The sequence below is a fragment of the Tamandua tetradactyla genome, chromosome 16, assembly GCF_023851605.1.
Source record: "Tamandua tetradactyla isolate mTamTet1 chromosome 16, mTamTet1.pri, whole genome shotgun sequence".
In the NCBI taxonomy this organism is placed as follows: Eukaryota; Metazoa; Chordata; class Mammalia; order Pilosa; family Myrmecophagidae; genus Tamandua; species Tamandua tetradactyla.
The window spans coordinates 72757458-72776279 of record NC_135342.1 but is presented as its reverse complement, the minus strand read 5'-3'; the positions used below and the strand labels follow the sequence as shown (position 1 = coordinate 72776279).

The 18822-nt window shown below is 41.7% G+C and overlaps 1 protein-coding gene across 9 annotated transcripts in view; it reads right to left on the bottom strand.

Moving 5' to 3' along the window:
- The window catches only part of VAT1L (vesicle amine transport 1 like), a 166069-nt gene that overhangs the window by 95504 nt on the left and 51743 nt on the right, over positions 1 to 18822 (bottom strand). For all 9 annotated transcript variants that reach the window (XR_013163995.1, XM_077133662.1, XM_077133658.1 and 6 more), the window contains one exon: positions 4044 to 4186. Coding sequence is in view for 8 of the 9 variants with exons in the window: in XM_077133662.1 (XP_076989777.1) it covers positions 4044 to 4186 (143 nt within the window). In the remaining variant the exon portion in view is untranslated. The remainder of the gene's footprint in view (positions 1 to 4043; positions 4187 to 18822) is intronic.

Below are 18822 nucleotides of genomic sequence, written 5' to 3'. Positions count from 1 at the left end.
GCCCTCACAACAGAATTATTATCTGATCTAAATTGTGTTGAGGTTGAAAAATCTCAATCCAGCCTTTCCTGCTATGCCTTGTCTCACACAGCCCCACATCCTTTAAAACAGGCAGCCTGCTTTCCTCACTGCTTTATGGACAAGCCACTGCCCTGGAGCAGTAAGAGGGAGCAAGGACTGCAGGGTGATCGTCCTAGAATCAGGAGTATCTGGGTTTGAGTCCTGTCATTGCATAGTTGCGTGATGCTGGGCAGCTACATAACCAGGTGGAGCCTTGGCTCCCTCATCTGTAAAATAAGGACAGTACCCAATTCATAAGATTTGTAAAGCCTAAAAGAGCCTCCGTGTAAACACAGCTTACCTGTGCTCCCCCAGCACTCCGCATATCTCTATCAGGTCACTAACCTCACTGTCTTACAATAGCCTATTGAGCTGTCAGTCTCTTCCACTGGACTGGATGCTCTGGGTCACAGTGACGGGATGGTATTTGTCTTGCTCATCACTGTTTGTGCCTTAGGTGCTCAGTTCACTATAGGCATCAATAACATTTGTGGAATGAATGACTAAAAGCATGAAATCAATATTAAAAAAATAGTGTGTACCCATTTCCCACTAAATGAAGTTTTAAAAAATGTGTTTGATTTTTTTTTAGAGGCAGGTTTTATTTTTTTTTACAGCTTTCCTGAGATACAATTGAAATACAATAAACTGCACATAGTTACAGGCGACAATTTGATGCGTTTTGACAAAGGTATGTACCTGCGAAACCACCACCACAATCCAGGTATCAGTGAGCAGACCAATCACACATCAGGGTTTCCTCCAGTCCCTTCGTAAACCAAGAGGCATTTTATAGAGTAGAAAGTACACAGCATCACAAACCCTGAGGCCAGATCTGGTCCTAAGTCTCAGCTTCTCAATTTGTAAAATGAGGACAGGCATTTGCACCTGGCAGGATTGTCCAAGGCACACATGAAATTGGGTAGGCAATGGGCTTAGTAGAGTGCCTCCCCCTTGGCAGGACCCAGCAAAGCATGGTTGCTATTAACCTCCTTGTCCCGCCTCTGGTCCCCTTGTCTGGCTCCCTCGCCACTTTCTTCTACATCCTGAAGCCATTCCGATCCTCCCAGCACAACCTCAGAGGTTGTCCATCTTGGCACTCTCATCTTTCTTTCTTCTTTATTTTTAAAGCTCTTAAAGAGAGCTTGAGTTAAGGGTCCTAACTACCTTTTGCTTAGTTTCAGCCATACCATCTTCTCCTCCCAAACAGAGAGAGATAGTTATATAAAGTTTAGATCTGTGTCATAAGTGTTTTTTTCTCTAGCCCCTTTACGTTGCCTAGCTCAAGGCTGTGAGCATGTTCAAACAGGCTTACCAGTTGACTAATTTATAAGAGTTTGCAACTCAAGAAACTTTATTAATTTATTTTACTTTATCACATCCCTAATTGTGTAATAATATCTGTGAATAAAAATTAAAGACAAATCATTCTGAATTCCACTCTCATTGTGCGTTGGCGGTTTGATTTGCTTTCCTCTTTCCTTTCATTTTATGTCCATATGACTGAGAATGTGTACAGAGCTGTGATCACAGTGTAGATGGAATTTGGCATTCTGCTTTTTTCACTCAGTATGCTATTCCAGGCATCTTTTTCATTTTGCAATGCAGCCTTTATAACTATCATTTTTTTTTAGGGGCCGCACAATGCTCTAGTGTGTGGGTATAACATAATCTCCTGAGCCATTTCCCTTCCTTTGATAATGGAGGCTGGTTCCGAATTTTTACAATGACAGACATACTGTAATTCACCCTGTTGACACACGCTGAGCACCTGCGACAGAGCAGAAACTGTGCTTGGCTCTGCGACAGGCAGCTTTGTGCCTGTTGCTTTTCTCTGCTTCCCGATTATGTCCAGAGGGACAATTAGTAGGACAGAGGGAATAAATGTATTTGTGGGTTTATACAATGTCCTACAATTAGTAGGACAGAGGGTATAAACATATTAGATATTGAATCTAATCCCAGGGACTCTACTTAAAAACCCAAAGAACTGTTGGAGGTCACATTTAAGGGAAGGTGGTAGGGAGGTGAGTTTCAGATGCTTTTGCCTGGTGCTTTTCTGACATCAGTAGAAATCACAGATTCGGGGGGCAGAAGCAGCAGGGAAAGAGCAGTGAAGCGATGAGACAATGAACAGCTACCTGGGGAAGAGGGAAAGGCAGGAGCTTCCTGCTTAGGGGCTATCGCTTTTCAGAAGAACCATCACTTCCTGGCCCCCTTCCCTCACCACATCCAGTCACCTCCAGCTGCACTGGCCTCCTTTCAGATGCTTAAACTCGCCAAGCCCTTCCTGACCCTAGGCCGTAGCACGTGCCATTCTCTATAGCTGAAAATGTTCTTCCCTCATCCTTCTTTACATCCTTTAAATCACCGCCAGGATCTCGCTCTTTGATGGAAGATTTGTCTGATATCCTCAACTGCATATGTTCGCTGGCCACTTTCCTTTCTCGGCCAGAACAAATTTACACAAAAGTATAAATCAGTTGATCCTTTAATAGTTTTAAACATGTCTACTCCCACCCTCTCCTTGGGGAAAGTGACTCTTAAGGTGGTTATTGCTGGATTTCCTACATAGCCCAGTACCTTGTCCATCACAGACATTCAGTGCATATTTATTGGGTGGGTGGATGTATGATCAAATGGAAGAATGCTTGTAAGATACTACTTAAGGTGGTAAGAGATTGCTGAAGAGACAATGAATGGTAGCAGGTAATATTCATGTAGTTCATCTCCCAGCCTGCAGCCCGAGTGACTCATGTTAAAAAGAAAGAAGAACTGCCTGAATGTTATGAAAAAATGGAGAAGTCTGGAAAATGTAGATCCTGGAAGTCTTTAAAATGAACCTGCAATCTCTAGAGGTCTGAAAAACAAGGGATGAACTTCTAATACCTAGCTTTAAAGCTCTCCTTCCAAGTCTTGTGGAAATATCGGGATAACCTTAAATTATATTCATATCTCTGCATTCAAAATCTAAAAATAAACCTGAAAATCCAGACCATCAGCAGACTCTCCTTTTTAAGAAACACACAAGTTTCATCAAATATCAGAACCCTAACTTTGGGGTACCTCCAAATTCCCTCGGGAGCTGTAAGTGACACAGACCCAGAGACTAAGCCTCGAGTCCTGAGCAGCAGCAGGGGTGAGACACAGAGGGCGCCGGAAGCTGCGGTGACAGCTGAGATTTCCATCTGATCCTCTGTGTTGATGCCCACGTGGCGTGATCAATAGCCCCAAGGACACGGATGGAATATAGACTGGATTATAATCCAACCTTCCCCCATGGGTGACTACAACAGCCCACAGACTTATCTCTCTGCCTCTAGCCTCCCCATCCATTCTCTATACACTGCCAACAACTATTCAAAACCCAAATCTGGCCATGTCACCACCTCAGTCCGTTGGTAGCTCTCAATCACACCCAGGTTGGAGTCCGCATTCCCAGCTTGTGGTGGAACGAGTCTTCATGTGCACCTGACACCTGTCTGCTCACCCACTTTAATTTCTTGTCCCTCCTTCCTGGGGACCTGAATCTCCTTACAGAAGGTTGCCCACCAAATATCCACCTTGAGCTGTTATATGAATGAATGATAAAAAGATTTCTATGTGTTAAGATAATGCTCTAGCACAACCTTACCCTTAACATTAGCTGTGTAAATTACTCAACTGCTGTTTTATCATCTGTAAAATGGGGATAATAAGAAGGTTGTAAGGGATTAAAGGAGCTAATAAATGTGAAGTTTTCAGCACAGAATATTAAGCCCCCAATACATGATGCTGTTGTTATTATTATTTGCCCTCCTCTAAATGAATGCCACTGTGGTTTATTTGTTTGTTTTTTGGGGTGCGGGGTCTGGGAATTGAACCTGGCTCTCCTCCACAGAAGGTAAGCATTCTATCACTGAACCACCTGTGAACGTGCCAGTGTTTTTTAAGAGAGAGAATATCAGTTGTCAACCTTATGTTCTTTAGAACAGGTACCTTACCTTTTTACTTCTTGCACATAGTCTGCATTTCTGTCAAACAGGTGAGTCACGGAGTCTTTGATTGCTTCATGTTTGAAAGTAGAAGCTGTTCCAAAGACTGTCACGTTGGGGATGGTGGAACACAGCTGAGCCACAGCTTGGCCCTGGAAGTGAAAATCAATAGATAAGTCATACTCAAGAGCTACCATCCAAAAACGGCACTTGTTGGGTGTAGAACAAGTTTTCTCAACCTCCACACTACTGACACTTTTTAGACAGGATAAAGTCTTTGTTGGAGGGACCTGTCCTGAGCACTGTATGATTTTTAGCAACACCCCTAGCCTCTATCCTCTAAATTCCAGTAGTGCTTTTCAGTTGGACAACCCGAAGTGTCTCCAGATATTGCCAAATTTTCCCTGGGCAACAAAATTGTTCCCCGCTAAGAATCACTGATGCAGAGGAAAAGTCAGTAAACACCAGAGTCAGACAGATGCAGGTTCGAACGTCAGCACCAGGATTTAACAGTTGTTTTGAACCACATTTTTGAGCCTCACATTCCTCATCTATAATTGGCAATAATGGTAGCTACTCCTTCAGGGTCTTGGCAGTGTCTTAGTTTGGATGATCCAGAAGCAGATCCTGAGACAAGAAGTCAAGTATAAGTACTTTCAGGGGGAGTGATCTCAAGAAATGTCATGATGGCGAAGTATGTCTGAAAAGAGAAGCAGCCAAAAAAGTCTGTTTTCAAGTCCATTTCCACTGTGGGCAACTGTAGTTCAATCCCTCTGGGGAATGCTGTGAGTAAGAATGGAACCTGCCTCAGAATTACCCCAACTGATTGGTGAGGAAGTTGAGTTATTTATCTACCAAGTTTCCATCTGATATCCTTGGGATGCTGCTTCTGCAGCAGTAACTTTTAGACACGCTGATTTGTCCTTATGGGCCAAGAATGCTCCCACCAAGGAGAAACCCTCAGTGAGCAACCATTATCACATTGAGGTAAGTGCCAAGGAAACAAGCGTGGCTGACAAAACATGGGCTATAAGAGGCTATTAAATGAGGTAACGTGTAACACAGGCCAAGCACCTGGCATAGACAGAACACTGAATAGGTGTTCAATAAATTGCCTTTTCACCTGAGTGGCTGATTATATCCAGAGCTGAGATATTCAGACATATAAAGAAAAGGTTAACACATGAGTTTTAAATATTAACTGGCCCAGGAGAAATCACTTATGTAGCTAAGAATGGGTGACTTTCCATATCCTTTTCAATATGGTAGATATTGTAGTCATTGGACAAAATACTTTTGATCATGTGCACTTAGAAGCCTTTCGGTAAAACCCAAATTGCTAGTAATTAAGATGCATGCAAAAACCAAGTGCTGTCTCTTTCCAGTGCTCCACTGGCCATTTCAGGGAAGGAAATTACTCTACCAAAGTCATCTGCAGTATTAATTTCTGCCTGTCATCTTATTTGCAGGTCTTCATGTTGGTGGACTCAATCAGGTTGGCAGGTCAATTTATAGAAATGTTATCTTCCCACCAGTGGCAGTTAAAGGCAACACTGAGAGAGTCATAAAATGTCAGAGTTGGAAGATCATCTAATTACCCCCTTCCTATATTAATATATTGTTTTATAGATGAAGGGAAGGAAATTCAGAAAGGTTAAGGTCACCCAGTTTTTCAGAGGTAGATCTGGCACTCTGAGTAAGATCTCCTGACTTCCAGCATTGCCATTTTCTGTTATGCCAGGCTGTCTGGCTATTTTGACATTTTAAGCTAAGCAGACTACTTATTACTGACATATTACTGACATGCTCACTTGGAGGGCAACATTTTGGAATATAGTCATGACCCTAATACTCCAGACAGGCTACAAATCTCTGTTCTAAGAATAGCTTTGATATTTGTTTGTTTCGATTTTTCATCCCCAGATTTTAGGGAACAAAGAGAGGACTATCCTTCCTAGAGAGTATAAATATCATCAACCAATGCAGCAATTCTCTAAAATTCACTGGCCTCAGATAGGCCACGGACATAGCTCCACACTGATAAGGCCTGAACTAACCTTGTTAGTGCTGGGATGAAAAATCAGAACTAATTCCCATATCCTTGTACAGCCTCTGGTCCTCTGTTCTTTGATAAACACGACATTTGTTTACTTAATTGTTTTCTCACATTACCATCATACTACAGACGCTGGTGTGGCAGAAATGACTGGCACACTATACCTTAATCTCCAGCTGTAGTACCAAGCCACTGAGTCCAAAACTTGTTATCTAACTACCATTTTGGCATCTGTTTCCATGTGGCTGCACCAAAAATACCACCTCAAACTCAACTGACTCAACGTGCAACTCATTTTGCCATCCCCAAAGGGTGACTCCTCTTAACTGCTGCATTCTCTGCTTCAAAAGAAGGGACTCCACTGTTCATCTACTACCAAAGCCAGGAATCCTGGTGTCAACCTGGATTCCTCTTCCTCCCTTACCCTTACCCTTACATCCAAAGAGTCAGCGATTGTGTTGTTTCTCTCTCCTCAAAATCTCTTTCAACTGTCCCCTTTTTAGTCTGGGTTGCCATACTTCCTCTTCCAGATGATGACAACACCATTCTAACTGGTCTGGCTGTTTCCAATGTCCTTCACACTGTGGACAGAGTGATTTTCTCAAACACAACACTAAACATTCCATTATCTATTCTGTAATTTTCCAGTGCCCATCATAGCTTTCAGAACCATGGTTGTTTATCACCCAAGGTTGGCTCTCCATGATCTGACCAAGTCTAACTCATCAGCATTATTTCCCTTCACTTTCAGTATCTGCTTCCTACCAACACATGGAACTTGACCTACCACTGTATAACATTTGCCTGTGCCAGGAGCTGTGTGAAAATCATTTCATGGCCTTCTCAGAACAAGTCTTTACTCTTATTTTACTCAGGAAGAAGCTGAGCTTTAGAGAAGTTAGGTCCCTGGTTCAAGACTGCCTTGGTAGAGTATATAGAGCTTGATCTGTTTCATTCCTGGCTGTGGCACTCACCAGCTGAGAAACAGTATCTCCATTCACTCATCTTAAATATGTGGATAGTAATACTACCCAGATTATGAAATTGATGAGGAGTTAAATGACACAATATGAAAAAGAGCTTAGAACAGTGAGTGCTTGATAAATATTTGCTACCACTGCTACTATGACTTCTATTACCATTATTTCTTGGTATCATTATTATTATTAACAATGGTAGCATAACCACTGTCTACCATCAGACCCCTTTCCTTTGTGCCCTGATAGATCTGTCATGCGTTCCTCTATGACAGCATCCATTATAGCCTTCTGTGGCTGCTAGCTCACCTCTGTGAGCTTCATGAGGCAAGGACCATGTCTCATCTGCCTCTGAATCCCAGTCAGGGCCCAGGGCAGAACTAGCCTATAACAGATGATGGTAAAACTTGACGAATGGATGCATGAGAAACTAGAGGATTTCAGTGTACCAGGGTCAACCCTCATAAGTCTGCAGCTTGCTATGTCCTTTAGTATTGTAGGGTAAAAATAAAATTTAGGTTTAATTAAAATATCTAGACTCTGAACCAAGTAGAGCTTTACCATTTCCATTTTAAAGAGAAAGGTGCATGTGGTAGTAAACTGAGATTATATAAGCAATGAATTATGGGTGGAAAATCCAAATGCTAAGATTCATCTTGGGCTTAGCACACATATGTTTGCTAACTATTCGCTCTTTAACTCTCTAACAGCTCACTTAGACAATGAGAGGACCTGACAATATCTTCAGTTATTTTTTCAATTATGAAAGTAAATAATGCCCAGCATTCTGTACTTAAGCAGAAAAGTGCCTTCCATTACATTTACAGAAGATCCATATTCTCCCTTATCCAATTCCCAAGGTAAATGTACAATCAGCATTTAATTTATCCTCGTTTCTCCCATGTGCTTAGCAAATGGCATGGACACAAACATTTGCAGAAGACTGAATGAATTTTCAATAGAAAAGATTTTGCAATTTACCTCCAGCCCCAGAACATAAAACGAACATGAAACTCCATTCTCCCAGTGATAGCAGTAAATGGAGATTTGCACATTCTTGTTTTTAATTGATTTTCATTTTCTTCTTCAGAATGTAAGAACCCTGCACCAAGTCTACACTTCTCTCGCCTATTGTTAACAATAACAACAATAAGAGCAGTTGTGGTTCTTTTGGTCTCAACACATGCCAGGTGCTGTGCTAAAAGTTTTTGTTAAATCCTTAAACCACATCTGAGGCATGAGTGTTTTACCTTCATATGTGAAAATGAGGAAAACAGAACTTGCTACTACTTTCTTGACCATTTCCAAAATCACCTTTAAGCTAGAATGGTCTTCTACAAGTTGTTTTCAATTTTAAACAGCTCATAGAAACCACAGAATGGAAATGTGGTCAACGAATGGGGAAAAAATGATCAGAATGAGCTTGTGAATGTACCAAGAGGAAACCTGAAGGAAATTTTTCTTCCAAAGAATTGTCATTTTGATCTCTGATCTTCACTGAAGCATAGAGGCCCTGAGATTGAAAAGGTATGGAATATTATTTAAAAACAAACAAACAAAACCTAGAATATGAGATACTTGAGCTGTACTTAACGCTTTTCTTATGACAATACGAGCTTCCACATTAAGATTTAGACAGAGGGTTAGAAGCATATTTTATAGATCAGTGTTATTTGCTCACCTAACAATAAGTTGCTTCACTCAATTGGAGCAAGAGGAAATTCAAATCCCACTGTGGGGCTGATTCATGTGACCCTTCACCAAAAGCAGCAAAGAATATCCTAAAACCAGTCAGCTTTTTTTGGTTTCTCTTTCTCTTGCTTGTCACTCAATGCTGTTGACCTCTACATTATTTACTACCTGTAACATATATGTGCTCAGAATTTCAACATCCAGAACCTCATAGGGACTTGTGGCTGAAGGATGAGAGAGAAGGAAGGAGAAGAAAAAGTGGAAAGAGTAGGAAAGGCATTTTTCAGTTGCTCAAGGTATAAGTACAGATGATATTTTTTTTAATCCAAAAAGGCAGGAGACATTCTTTGGGAAAATTTGGTAATGTCTTTCATTTTTTTTCCTTCTCTTTTATTTATGACCTATATTAGTGTTTCTCGAGGCACATCATCTGGGAACATGTTATAAATGCAGATTCTCAGACCCTACCCGAGACCTACAGATTCAGAAACCCTGGGAGGTGGGGCCCAGCAGTCTGAGGTTCAATGAGCCCTGTAGGGGGTTCTGATACAGCTCGATTGGCGAACCATTGCTATAGATCATTCTTAATGGGATCACCCCATGAGTTTTAGATTAGCTCCCATGATGCTCAGAATATCTTCATGCAGATGGTTTATTTAAAATCAGGGTGGGGTCTGATTATTAGCATATCATTTATCAAATCCCATAGTAATTCTAACGTGCAGCCTGTGCTGAGACACACAGCTATATAAAGTTTTTTCTAATCCTGTTGGTTATGGTATTGTAACAATCCACTTCCTCTTTACCCAGTTGAGGTTGACATCATAGCCTGTGGCCTTAATTCATAGGCTCCTGTAGATCAGGACATGACTAATATGGTCTTCTGTGAGTCAGTGATGCAAGAAGAGAAAATAAGCCCTTCTCCCCATTAGCACTTGGAAAGGTTCAGCCTTCCTTGCTCCCAGGTCTCAGCTATTGCAATGGTGCACCCAGGCTTTCCCAGCCACCACAGCTCTCCTATCAGTTGACTGCAAAGGGGAATATTTAACCATTTTCCTCTGCCCAGATCACTCTGAGTTCACTGCAAAGGCCCGGGTTGAGAAGCGAGTGGGGCATAGTGTTGAAGAGTGCTGTTTTATTTATTTACCCTCCCCTGCACAGAGCTTACTGTGTGCCAGGCATGGGTCCTAGTGCTCATGTAAGCTTTATGATGACCTCCATGAGGTAGGTACTATTTCATCCTTGTTTTTCTGATGTGAGAATGAAGGCACAGAGCAGTTCAGTGACAGTATGAAGTGACACAAGGAAGCAAGAGAGACAAGATTTGAAACCTCAAAGTCCGGCTTAGCATCCATAATCTTAGCTGTTGCCTTGTGCTATAAGACAGTAGTGGGTCAGGAGGTTCCAAGGAGGCAAGGAAGGGAAACCATCTCTTATTGTCCATTAGTTACTCTTTGTTATGTGCTATGCCAGGCTCTTTACTCACATCTCATTGTACTCTCCCACCATCATATTTTCATTCTTAAGATAAGGAAACTGAGGCTCAGAAAGATCCAGTGACCCTACTCAAGGTTCTCCTGCTAGTAATTGGAAACTGAGGCTTAGCAAGGTTAAGTACTAGCAATTAGAAGCAATGGGATTCAACTCCAAGCCTCTCTGTCCCTATGTTCATTGTCCTTTGTCACTGGCCTACTAAACAATTAAAGACAAACAAGGCAATTAAGAGGTTGCAGAACAATCTCTTGGGTCTGTACCTGTCACTTACTAGCTGGCTGCCTTTGGATAAGTCACTTAACCTTGTTGAGTCTCAGGTTCCTCCTCTTTAAATCAGGGTTAATAAAGCTGACTCGTGAGATCAAGTGGGGATCAAAGGAGGAAACACATAATGTGCTTCACCCCGGGTCTGACCCAGAGCAGGTGCTCAGTAATCTGCTTTCTTCTCTATTTCCTTCCAAATCATCTCTCCCAGAAACTCCTGACAGAATAAGTAGCTTCTGCTTTGCCCCAACACTCTTACCACTATCCACACATCCTTCACGCTGCTGTGAATCTCCCTTCCTCTCTCCTCTCCTCTCTTTCTCCTCCCCTCTCCTTCTACCCCCTCCCCATCTTCTACTCCTGGCAGGTACAGCTCTGAGCCAGGGCATAGAATGACCACCCCTCCCTAGCCTCATGGGCAATAGGTACAACCTGCCCAACAGCACATTTTAACTCTGCTAACCAGACTTTGTGAGGATTACACCTAATCTTCTCTCTCTCATCGGTACCACTCTCCAGCTAATGGAGCCCATAGGTGACCACAGGACAACGCACAGCCCACAGACCCCGGTGTTGCCTGGTAATGGCACCCCAGCAACTGCGTAGCTGGCACCCTGACCAGGAGCCAGTCAAGCCCACCAGCTGGCAAAAGTCCCCTTCACAGGACTCTAAATCATGGTAAGTCAGAGGCATTTCCAGGCTGGCTGCCTTCCATTTAGTGCATCTGGATAAATTTCCTGGATGACTACATTTGCATAGTGGGATGCCGGATTCGCATTTCCTGCCAAATTACAATTTGTACCCACAGTTTGGAGCTGTGATTTTGATAAATGCATCCATTCTGACCACAAAAAAAATCAAACTCTTGTTAGGTAGGATGACCATATAATTTACAGTGCAGACTGGGACATATTTTGAGAGTGAAAGGGAACATAATGATTAACTTTGCCTGTTCAACGGCAAAATTGTCTGGAAGTGTCCTAGACAAATCAGATCGTATGGTCACCTTAATATTAAGTCAAGAAAAGAACTAATAGCGTAGCCAGGAGAAGACAGCAAAGATTTAGGCATCAGTGAGAATGGATTTTGATCCTTGGATTTACTTGAAGGACCTTGAACAAACATCATTATCTATAAAGTTGGCATAATATTACCTACCTCATAGAGTTTTGATGAGTGTTAAATAGAGAGATTTGTACAGAACATCACAGGATCAAGCACAAAGTGGGGACTTAGGAAATATAATCTCACTTCCCATCTGCTACATTGTGTGCTCTCTAAACACAAGGACTTTTAAAACGTACGTACAAGAGCAGCATGCTTATACAGTAGGCGTCCTTACACAGGAGTGGTATGATTGTTTTCCAGACTCATGTTCTGCCCTCATGCCTTGGTATGAGAGGTCCTTATTCATTGATGGCATCTCATTAACCAGGTCTCTCGACAGGAACATTACCTGACCTTGGTTTCATTCAGTTCTAATGTTCTGATGTGATCACCAGTTTCATTTGAAAGCACCTGCCCTGGGCACTGAAATACTCCAATGCTTAGATCTGTTCCTTGCCAGCTTTCAGAGATCAAACATCAAGAGTCTTTCTGCGACTTCAAATCCCTTAGCCAAAGTTCTGAACTGGGTGGGGCATGGCCCCTCACAGCTAGAGGGTGACATGGGATGCCTCTGGATGAGAGCACATTAAATTTTCAGGCCTGTAGGGAACCGAAATATACCTCACTGGGAACGACAGATGGGAATTCCCACCAGGATGGTAAGCCTACTTGTGAGACCCTTTATACCTCACCATCCTCAACCTTCTCTCTTCAAAGGATGGCACACTTCTCATAGTTCTTTGCCTTGGCATTCATATTAACACAAAGTTTTGAAGTTAACTGAATTTCTTTGCAAATGCTGCAAGAACACAATTAATTCACTCTTAATATTTTTTTACCAAGTTGACCTCTTCAGTGACACCACTGGGTCCAAAGCTATGTCTTTATTCTCTTCTTTATCCAGAACCCTAAGCTCAGTGCCAAGCACACGTGTTCAGAAAATGCGGGAATGAATGAATTATATTATCTTTTCTGTTTGTCCTTTCTTCCCATCTCAACAAGGCAACACCCTGATCCTTTCAGAGTCTCCTTTCCATGACACCAAAAATTTTACACATTTATTTATTGTTTCATTCAGCAAAGATGGACTGAACACCTCTTATGTGCCATGCACTGTGCTAGTGCTAGGAATAGGAAGAGGCAGGTCTTGGAGACAGACTGCCTGCAGAAGTATCCTGGATTTACACTTACTAGCCCTCTGGAATTGGGCATGTTACATAAGCGTTTGGAACGTAAGTCTTCTCATCTATAAAATGTGGTAATGGTGCCATCCGCAAGGTGGAGGCTTAGCACTCTGCCAGGCACCAGTTAATGTTGTAGTTGGATTTCAACTCCTCTCCTCTCTCTTCCACAAGACCCTGGACCAGGTAATCACACACGGGGGGGTGGGCAGGCAAGAAGGGAGAACCAAGAGGAAGAGCACTGAAAGTATAGATCTGAAGACTTGTAAGCCCTGAAATGGTTCTCAGGTCATCTACTCCATCCTCCCACCTGGTGCAGGAAGCCTGACTCGGCTTCCTCCCACGGTTTTCCAGAGATAGAGAACTAACTGCCTCCTAAGCCAGCCCAATCTATTTAGGGGTAACTCTAATTGTCCAGAAGGTCTTCTTTATGTTGTGCTACAGCAAGCCTCCCTGTAAATCAGGCTCCCAGGAAGCATCAAACACAGAACAGTAGACTGGTATATCTCACACACACACCCCCATTGTTCTGTTGTTATTTGCAATGTTGTCCTTGCATCCAGGAACTTCTCTCTTCTAGCCTAAGCATGTTCCAATTCTTCCAACTCTCCTCTTTGAAAAATGGACCTATGTCCAGTGGACAATGGCCAGTGTGGTGATAAACTTCCTACAATGTGGCATGGTGGGACCATCCTTCTCCATTTGAGAATCAGCCATTGTCAATATTTCTGTGTTTATAGCTCACTTTTATATAATGAAATTTTGGGTAGCAGATTTGAACGGATCAAAAAGCTCAAAACAGTACAACCTCCAGATGGCTCCCTGGTCCCATATTATTGACAGGCCTTCCAATATGAAAAAGCTAGAATGGCTATAGCCCAAATATCCCTAAAGAGCGGGATAGCAAGATCAAAGGTGATGGTGGAGTTATACAGAGAAGGTAGAGTTTAACAAACAAATCTGATTGCTGAATCATTAAACTGATATTTCTTTTAGTCTCTCAGTAGCTAGAAGTAAAAACCTAAAATTGTGGAATTCAACCCATACCAAACTCTGAAATTTGTTCTACAACTCATTGTTGTGATTTGTTCTGAAATTTATTACATCTTTGTATATATGTTATTTTTCACAAAAAAGAAAAAAAAAGTTTATTATGATGATAAAAAAAAGTATTTATTCCTTCTAGCCTCCTATATTTGGAGCTGCTAAAAGGAAAAATCTGAGATGATGGTATGGTATCCATGACAAACTCTGGGATCTGTCCTGTAACTATTTATTGAAGAGTGCTTTGAAAACTATTGTTTTTTTTTTCTTTGCTTTGTATATATATCATATTATACAATAAAAAAAGTTAAAAAAAAAAAGCTCGAAATAACACTAAACAAGCAGGGAAGATTATGCTGTCACTCACAACTACAGCATAACAATATCTCACAGCCTCTGCAAAGGCACCTACAATTGTCTCACTGTTTCCATGGTTTTGCTACTTGATTTTGGAAATGCTTAGTAGTCTAACGAGGCTCTTTTTATATACGTTCATAAGACAAAATTCTTGCATGGTCCAGTAAACAGTCTCTTTCTTGGGCCACCACTTCAATTTAGGATTCTCTTCTTAACAGTAAGTTGTATCACATCCTATGCTGCATCTCAGGTCTGAAGTGTGACAGACTAGCAGGATATGTGTCCTCAGTTGTGGTAAAAGTGAAATGTGCTCATTGGGCAAATATGGTGACTTACCTTGCCAATGCTTTGAGGTACGCTGCTGTACAGTACTAGGGCAACGCAGCTCAAGGGGCACAGATTTATATGTTAGAAGCACGGAAGGAGGCAGAGAGACAGGTGGGTAATTAGTTTGGCTTTCGCCTCCCTGGCCCTCTCCTGTACACCCACTACTTTGCCAATAAATATTTATAGGTTGCAATCAACAATAGAATTAAAGGTAAATCACTTGCAGTTTCAGAATTTCCTGTCTGCTTCCTAATTTCCAAAAGAAACTCTTTGCATGATGGAAAGCAGTTTTCCCAAGAGCAGCACAAACTCTGAACATATTAGTAAGCTCTCCTGATATACTTCACTTCAGGGAATGAAATACCATATTTCACAGTTGAAGGAGCTTTCTGATCTCTACTAATCTCTTTTAAGAAAGTATTATTACGAAAGCAACACATGTTCACGCTGATTTTAAAAAAGCAAATTTGGAAAATTCAGACACTAATAAAAATGCCAACTATACTGCCATATCTCAAAGATAACCATTCTTCATATTTTGGCTTCTTTGTCCCAGTAATTTTCCAATATGTATGTACCAATATTTGGTTTCTCACAGATTTGGAATCATGCTGAATGTACCATTATGTCCTGATTTTTAAAAAAATCTTTCTAAGCTTCTATTGTGAGCATTTATGTGGGTGATGAAAAGTTCTTTATTATTTTGAATAGCAGCAGAATATTCTCATTGTACAGATAGACTATAATTCCTTTGGACCAACCCCCATCTTATAGAAAATTCCAAAGTTACAGTATTATAAGCCATATTTCAGTACACACTTTTGTACATATATCTTTGTAATTTCAAAAGGCAAAATCCAAATCCATTTTTTACCTACTACTGTAAAATTAGTTAAACTAAATCTCTGATTCATTTCTTTAGGCATTACTGCCAGTAGTTAGCATGTGGCCTGTATTTTGTCTGGTAACTCTACCAATATGAAATTATGAAGCCAAATGGTTTAGTAAAGTTCTAAATAGAGATCTGGGGAGGCAAAGCAGAAATTTCAGACTCAGTGGTCCACAGAGAGATAACACCGAGCCTGCCAAGAGTCATTTCTGTTTTGAATAATACATTTTGCTATTGGGAAATCAAACACAGACACTGACTTAATGGATTACAAGTTATTTTAAGTAACAAAACTGTGTCTACATGTATCTCATATTTTGATGTTAAGTTATGCATTTATTAATCCCACACAATAAATGTATCCTCCTCTGTGTAATTAAGAACCTCATTATCATTAAACAGATGGTGCTTGCCTGGAACAGGTGAAGTTCATCAATTTAATTTGCTCAAACAACTACCAGGCACCCATTTCAAATCAGACCCTGTGTGATGTACTGGAAGCGCAGAAAGGTCTAAGACCCACTCTAATCTCAAGAAGACCTGTCTAGCATGAAAGACCCAAAGATAATTGTAGCACAGAATCTGGTATATAGAGGCAGTTAACACACCCCTATTGAGTGAATGCATGTGGGTAGTCTGATGAGGGTAGTGTTAGAAAGATGACACAGAAGACGTAGAGGTGGGGGAGCATGAACAGCTTCTAAGAGGAGGTAACATTTAAAAGATGAATAGGAATTTGCCCAGACCAAGAAACAAGAGGAACAAGCAAAGGTGAAGGGAGGATGAACAGGTAAGACATGGGGGTCTGGAGTGATAGCTGGTGGCAGGGATGAAGACAAGGGGTACTTGAGTTAATCCTTGCCCAATCATGAATTGATCCTGGAAGTAAGGTAAGGAGTGGGGTGGTGAGGTAGGGAAGGGAAGAAAGTCCTCAAAATGGTTTACTCCAGTGAACAAATGGAACTTTATTTCTACTGAGGGCCTTTTGAGAGGTTATATAAAACACACCTCATAATTCTCCTACCCAAGTGGAAGAAGTTGGGAATCTTATTCCCTAAGTCCCATCTCTCACTTGTGGAAGGATGATCTTGGAGGTCTTAACTCCTGGCAACTCCCACCTGCTCCAATCATGGGCCAAGTTGCAAACCACAAAACGATCTCAAAGAGACCTACAGGAATATGCTGGATGAACTAGGACTGTCTGAAGTTGGTCTCAGGAGTGGGAGTACGGGAAGGATATCTATGGAATCTGCTACAAAGCCTAATGAGTAATAGGCTAGATCCCAGCAAATAAACTCTGTGATTAGACAAGGAGAATAATCCTATTTCAATGACTTAATACCATCAGCAATTCCAGCCTAGGGTGTTTGCATTTGCTATTTCCTAATACCTGCAATACATGTTTTCCCTGCTGTTCACCCAATTTGCGTCCTTGTCTCTACTTGAATGTCACCCACTCAGTGAGGTCTTTGACTATTCAATCTATAGTTTGTCTCTCTCTCTTTGTTCTATATGAAAACATCTTGATCTTTTCCCTCTTTCTCTCAGTCTCTTCCTTTCTTCAGCGTATCCCTATTCCTATCTCTATCTCTATCTCTCATGCATCCATCTAATCTATCATCTTTCTAATTATCTATCAATCAACTGTATTTTCATTGGTTTCCTAAGACTCCCATAGGAAATTACCATAGACTGGCTGGCTGAAAACATAGAAATGTATTCTCTCACAGTTGTGAAAGCCAGAACCCTGAAAATCAGGTAATGGCAACACTGGTTCCTTCTGGAGACTCTGAGGGTGAATTTGCTCCATGTCTCTTTCCTAGCTTCTGGTGGCTGTTGGCATTCCTTGGTTTGTAGATTCATCACTCCAATCTTTGCCTCCATCTTCACATCACCTTCTCTGTGTTTTCTCCTCTTCTGTCTCTTACAAAGAAAACTGTCATTGGATTTAGGGCCCACTGTAAATCTAGGATGATCTTATCTCAAGATCCTTAATTTAACTGCATCTGCAAAGACCTTTTATCCAAAAATGGTCACTTCTTTTTATTTGTTATTTGGCAATGTATCTGTCTCTCTTACATGGTCCTGAGGACATCTGTATTTTTTTGCCATCACATTCCAGATACCTAGCATGCTGCCTGACTCACATAGTGAGTGCTCAGTCAGGATGAATGAATGAATGCCCAGGGTCTGTCACCTGCCCCATGCACTTTTTGGCAGAGGAAGGATTGTCTCCTCCATCGTTCCCCTTGATGGACTCTGGCCTTTAGAGCCCTGTTGTCTCTCCATGACTGTGAGTTGTGTGTCTGGGGAAGAACCCTGTGCAGCAAGGAAGAAGGCTGGCCCCTAATTGGCCCTGTGAAGGGGAGTCCAGGGCTTGGTATTGAACATGTAGGCATTTTTTCATCATGGTAATGGGCTTTGGAGAACAGGGCTCCTTTTAGTTGCTGCTCTTGAGGCTTAAAATATTTGCCATTCTTAATGCATTCCAGACGGGATGTATCTCCTAATCACCTCAATTCCAAGCTTTCAGCCTCACTAGCACAAGTATTCCCTGGAAGGTTTAAAGCCTCTGTGGGAGAACTCAAGGGTCCCTGGGAATGTTGCGTTGCCAGATAAAACCTGTCTTTGCTAGATCTGGCAAGCCTACTGTGCTGGTCTGAATTTGTGGTGGACCCCAGAAAAGCCATGCCCTTTGATCCTCATTCAATATTGCTTGGTGGGAGCATTTTGATTGGTTCCATGAATATGTGACCCACCCAATTGTGGGTGGTAACTTTTGATTAGATGATTTCCATGGAGGTGTGTCTCCACCCTCTGAAGGTGGAGTTGCTTGCTGGAATCCTTTAAAAGAGGAAACATTTTGGAGAGAGTCCCTTTTGGTAGAGCCATGAGAAAGCCAGCAGACGCCGCCATGTTCGTCATGCGCCCTTCCAGCTGTGAGAGAAACGTTGAACGTCGTTGGCCTTCTTGAACCAAGGTATCTTTCCCTGGATGCCTTAAATTGGACATTTCTATAGACTTGTTTTAATTGGGACATTTTCTCGGCCTGTAAACTAGCAACTTATTAAAGTTCCCTTTTTAAAAGCCATTCCGTTTCTGGTATTTTGCATTCTGGCAGTTAGCAGACTAGAATACCTACTGAAATTGACTCCTTTTATTTGGGCCCCAGGAGATGAAGAGAGTCACATTCCTGCTTTTGTAATTCTAGCTTGGAACATACTCACTACCTCACCCAACACCACAAACTTCGCTCCTTCCACTCCCAATGGCCACCTGGCTTCTCAGAGGCCACCCGAGCCCCTTACATCATCAGAAAAGATAGTCTGTTGCAAGGTTGCTTTCATGCTCCTAAAACAGGTGAATGGGCAGAAGCAATGAGCAGATGAATAGACCTCAT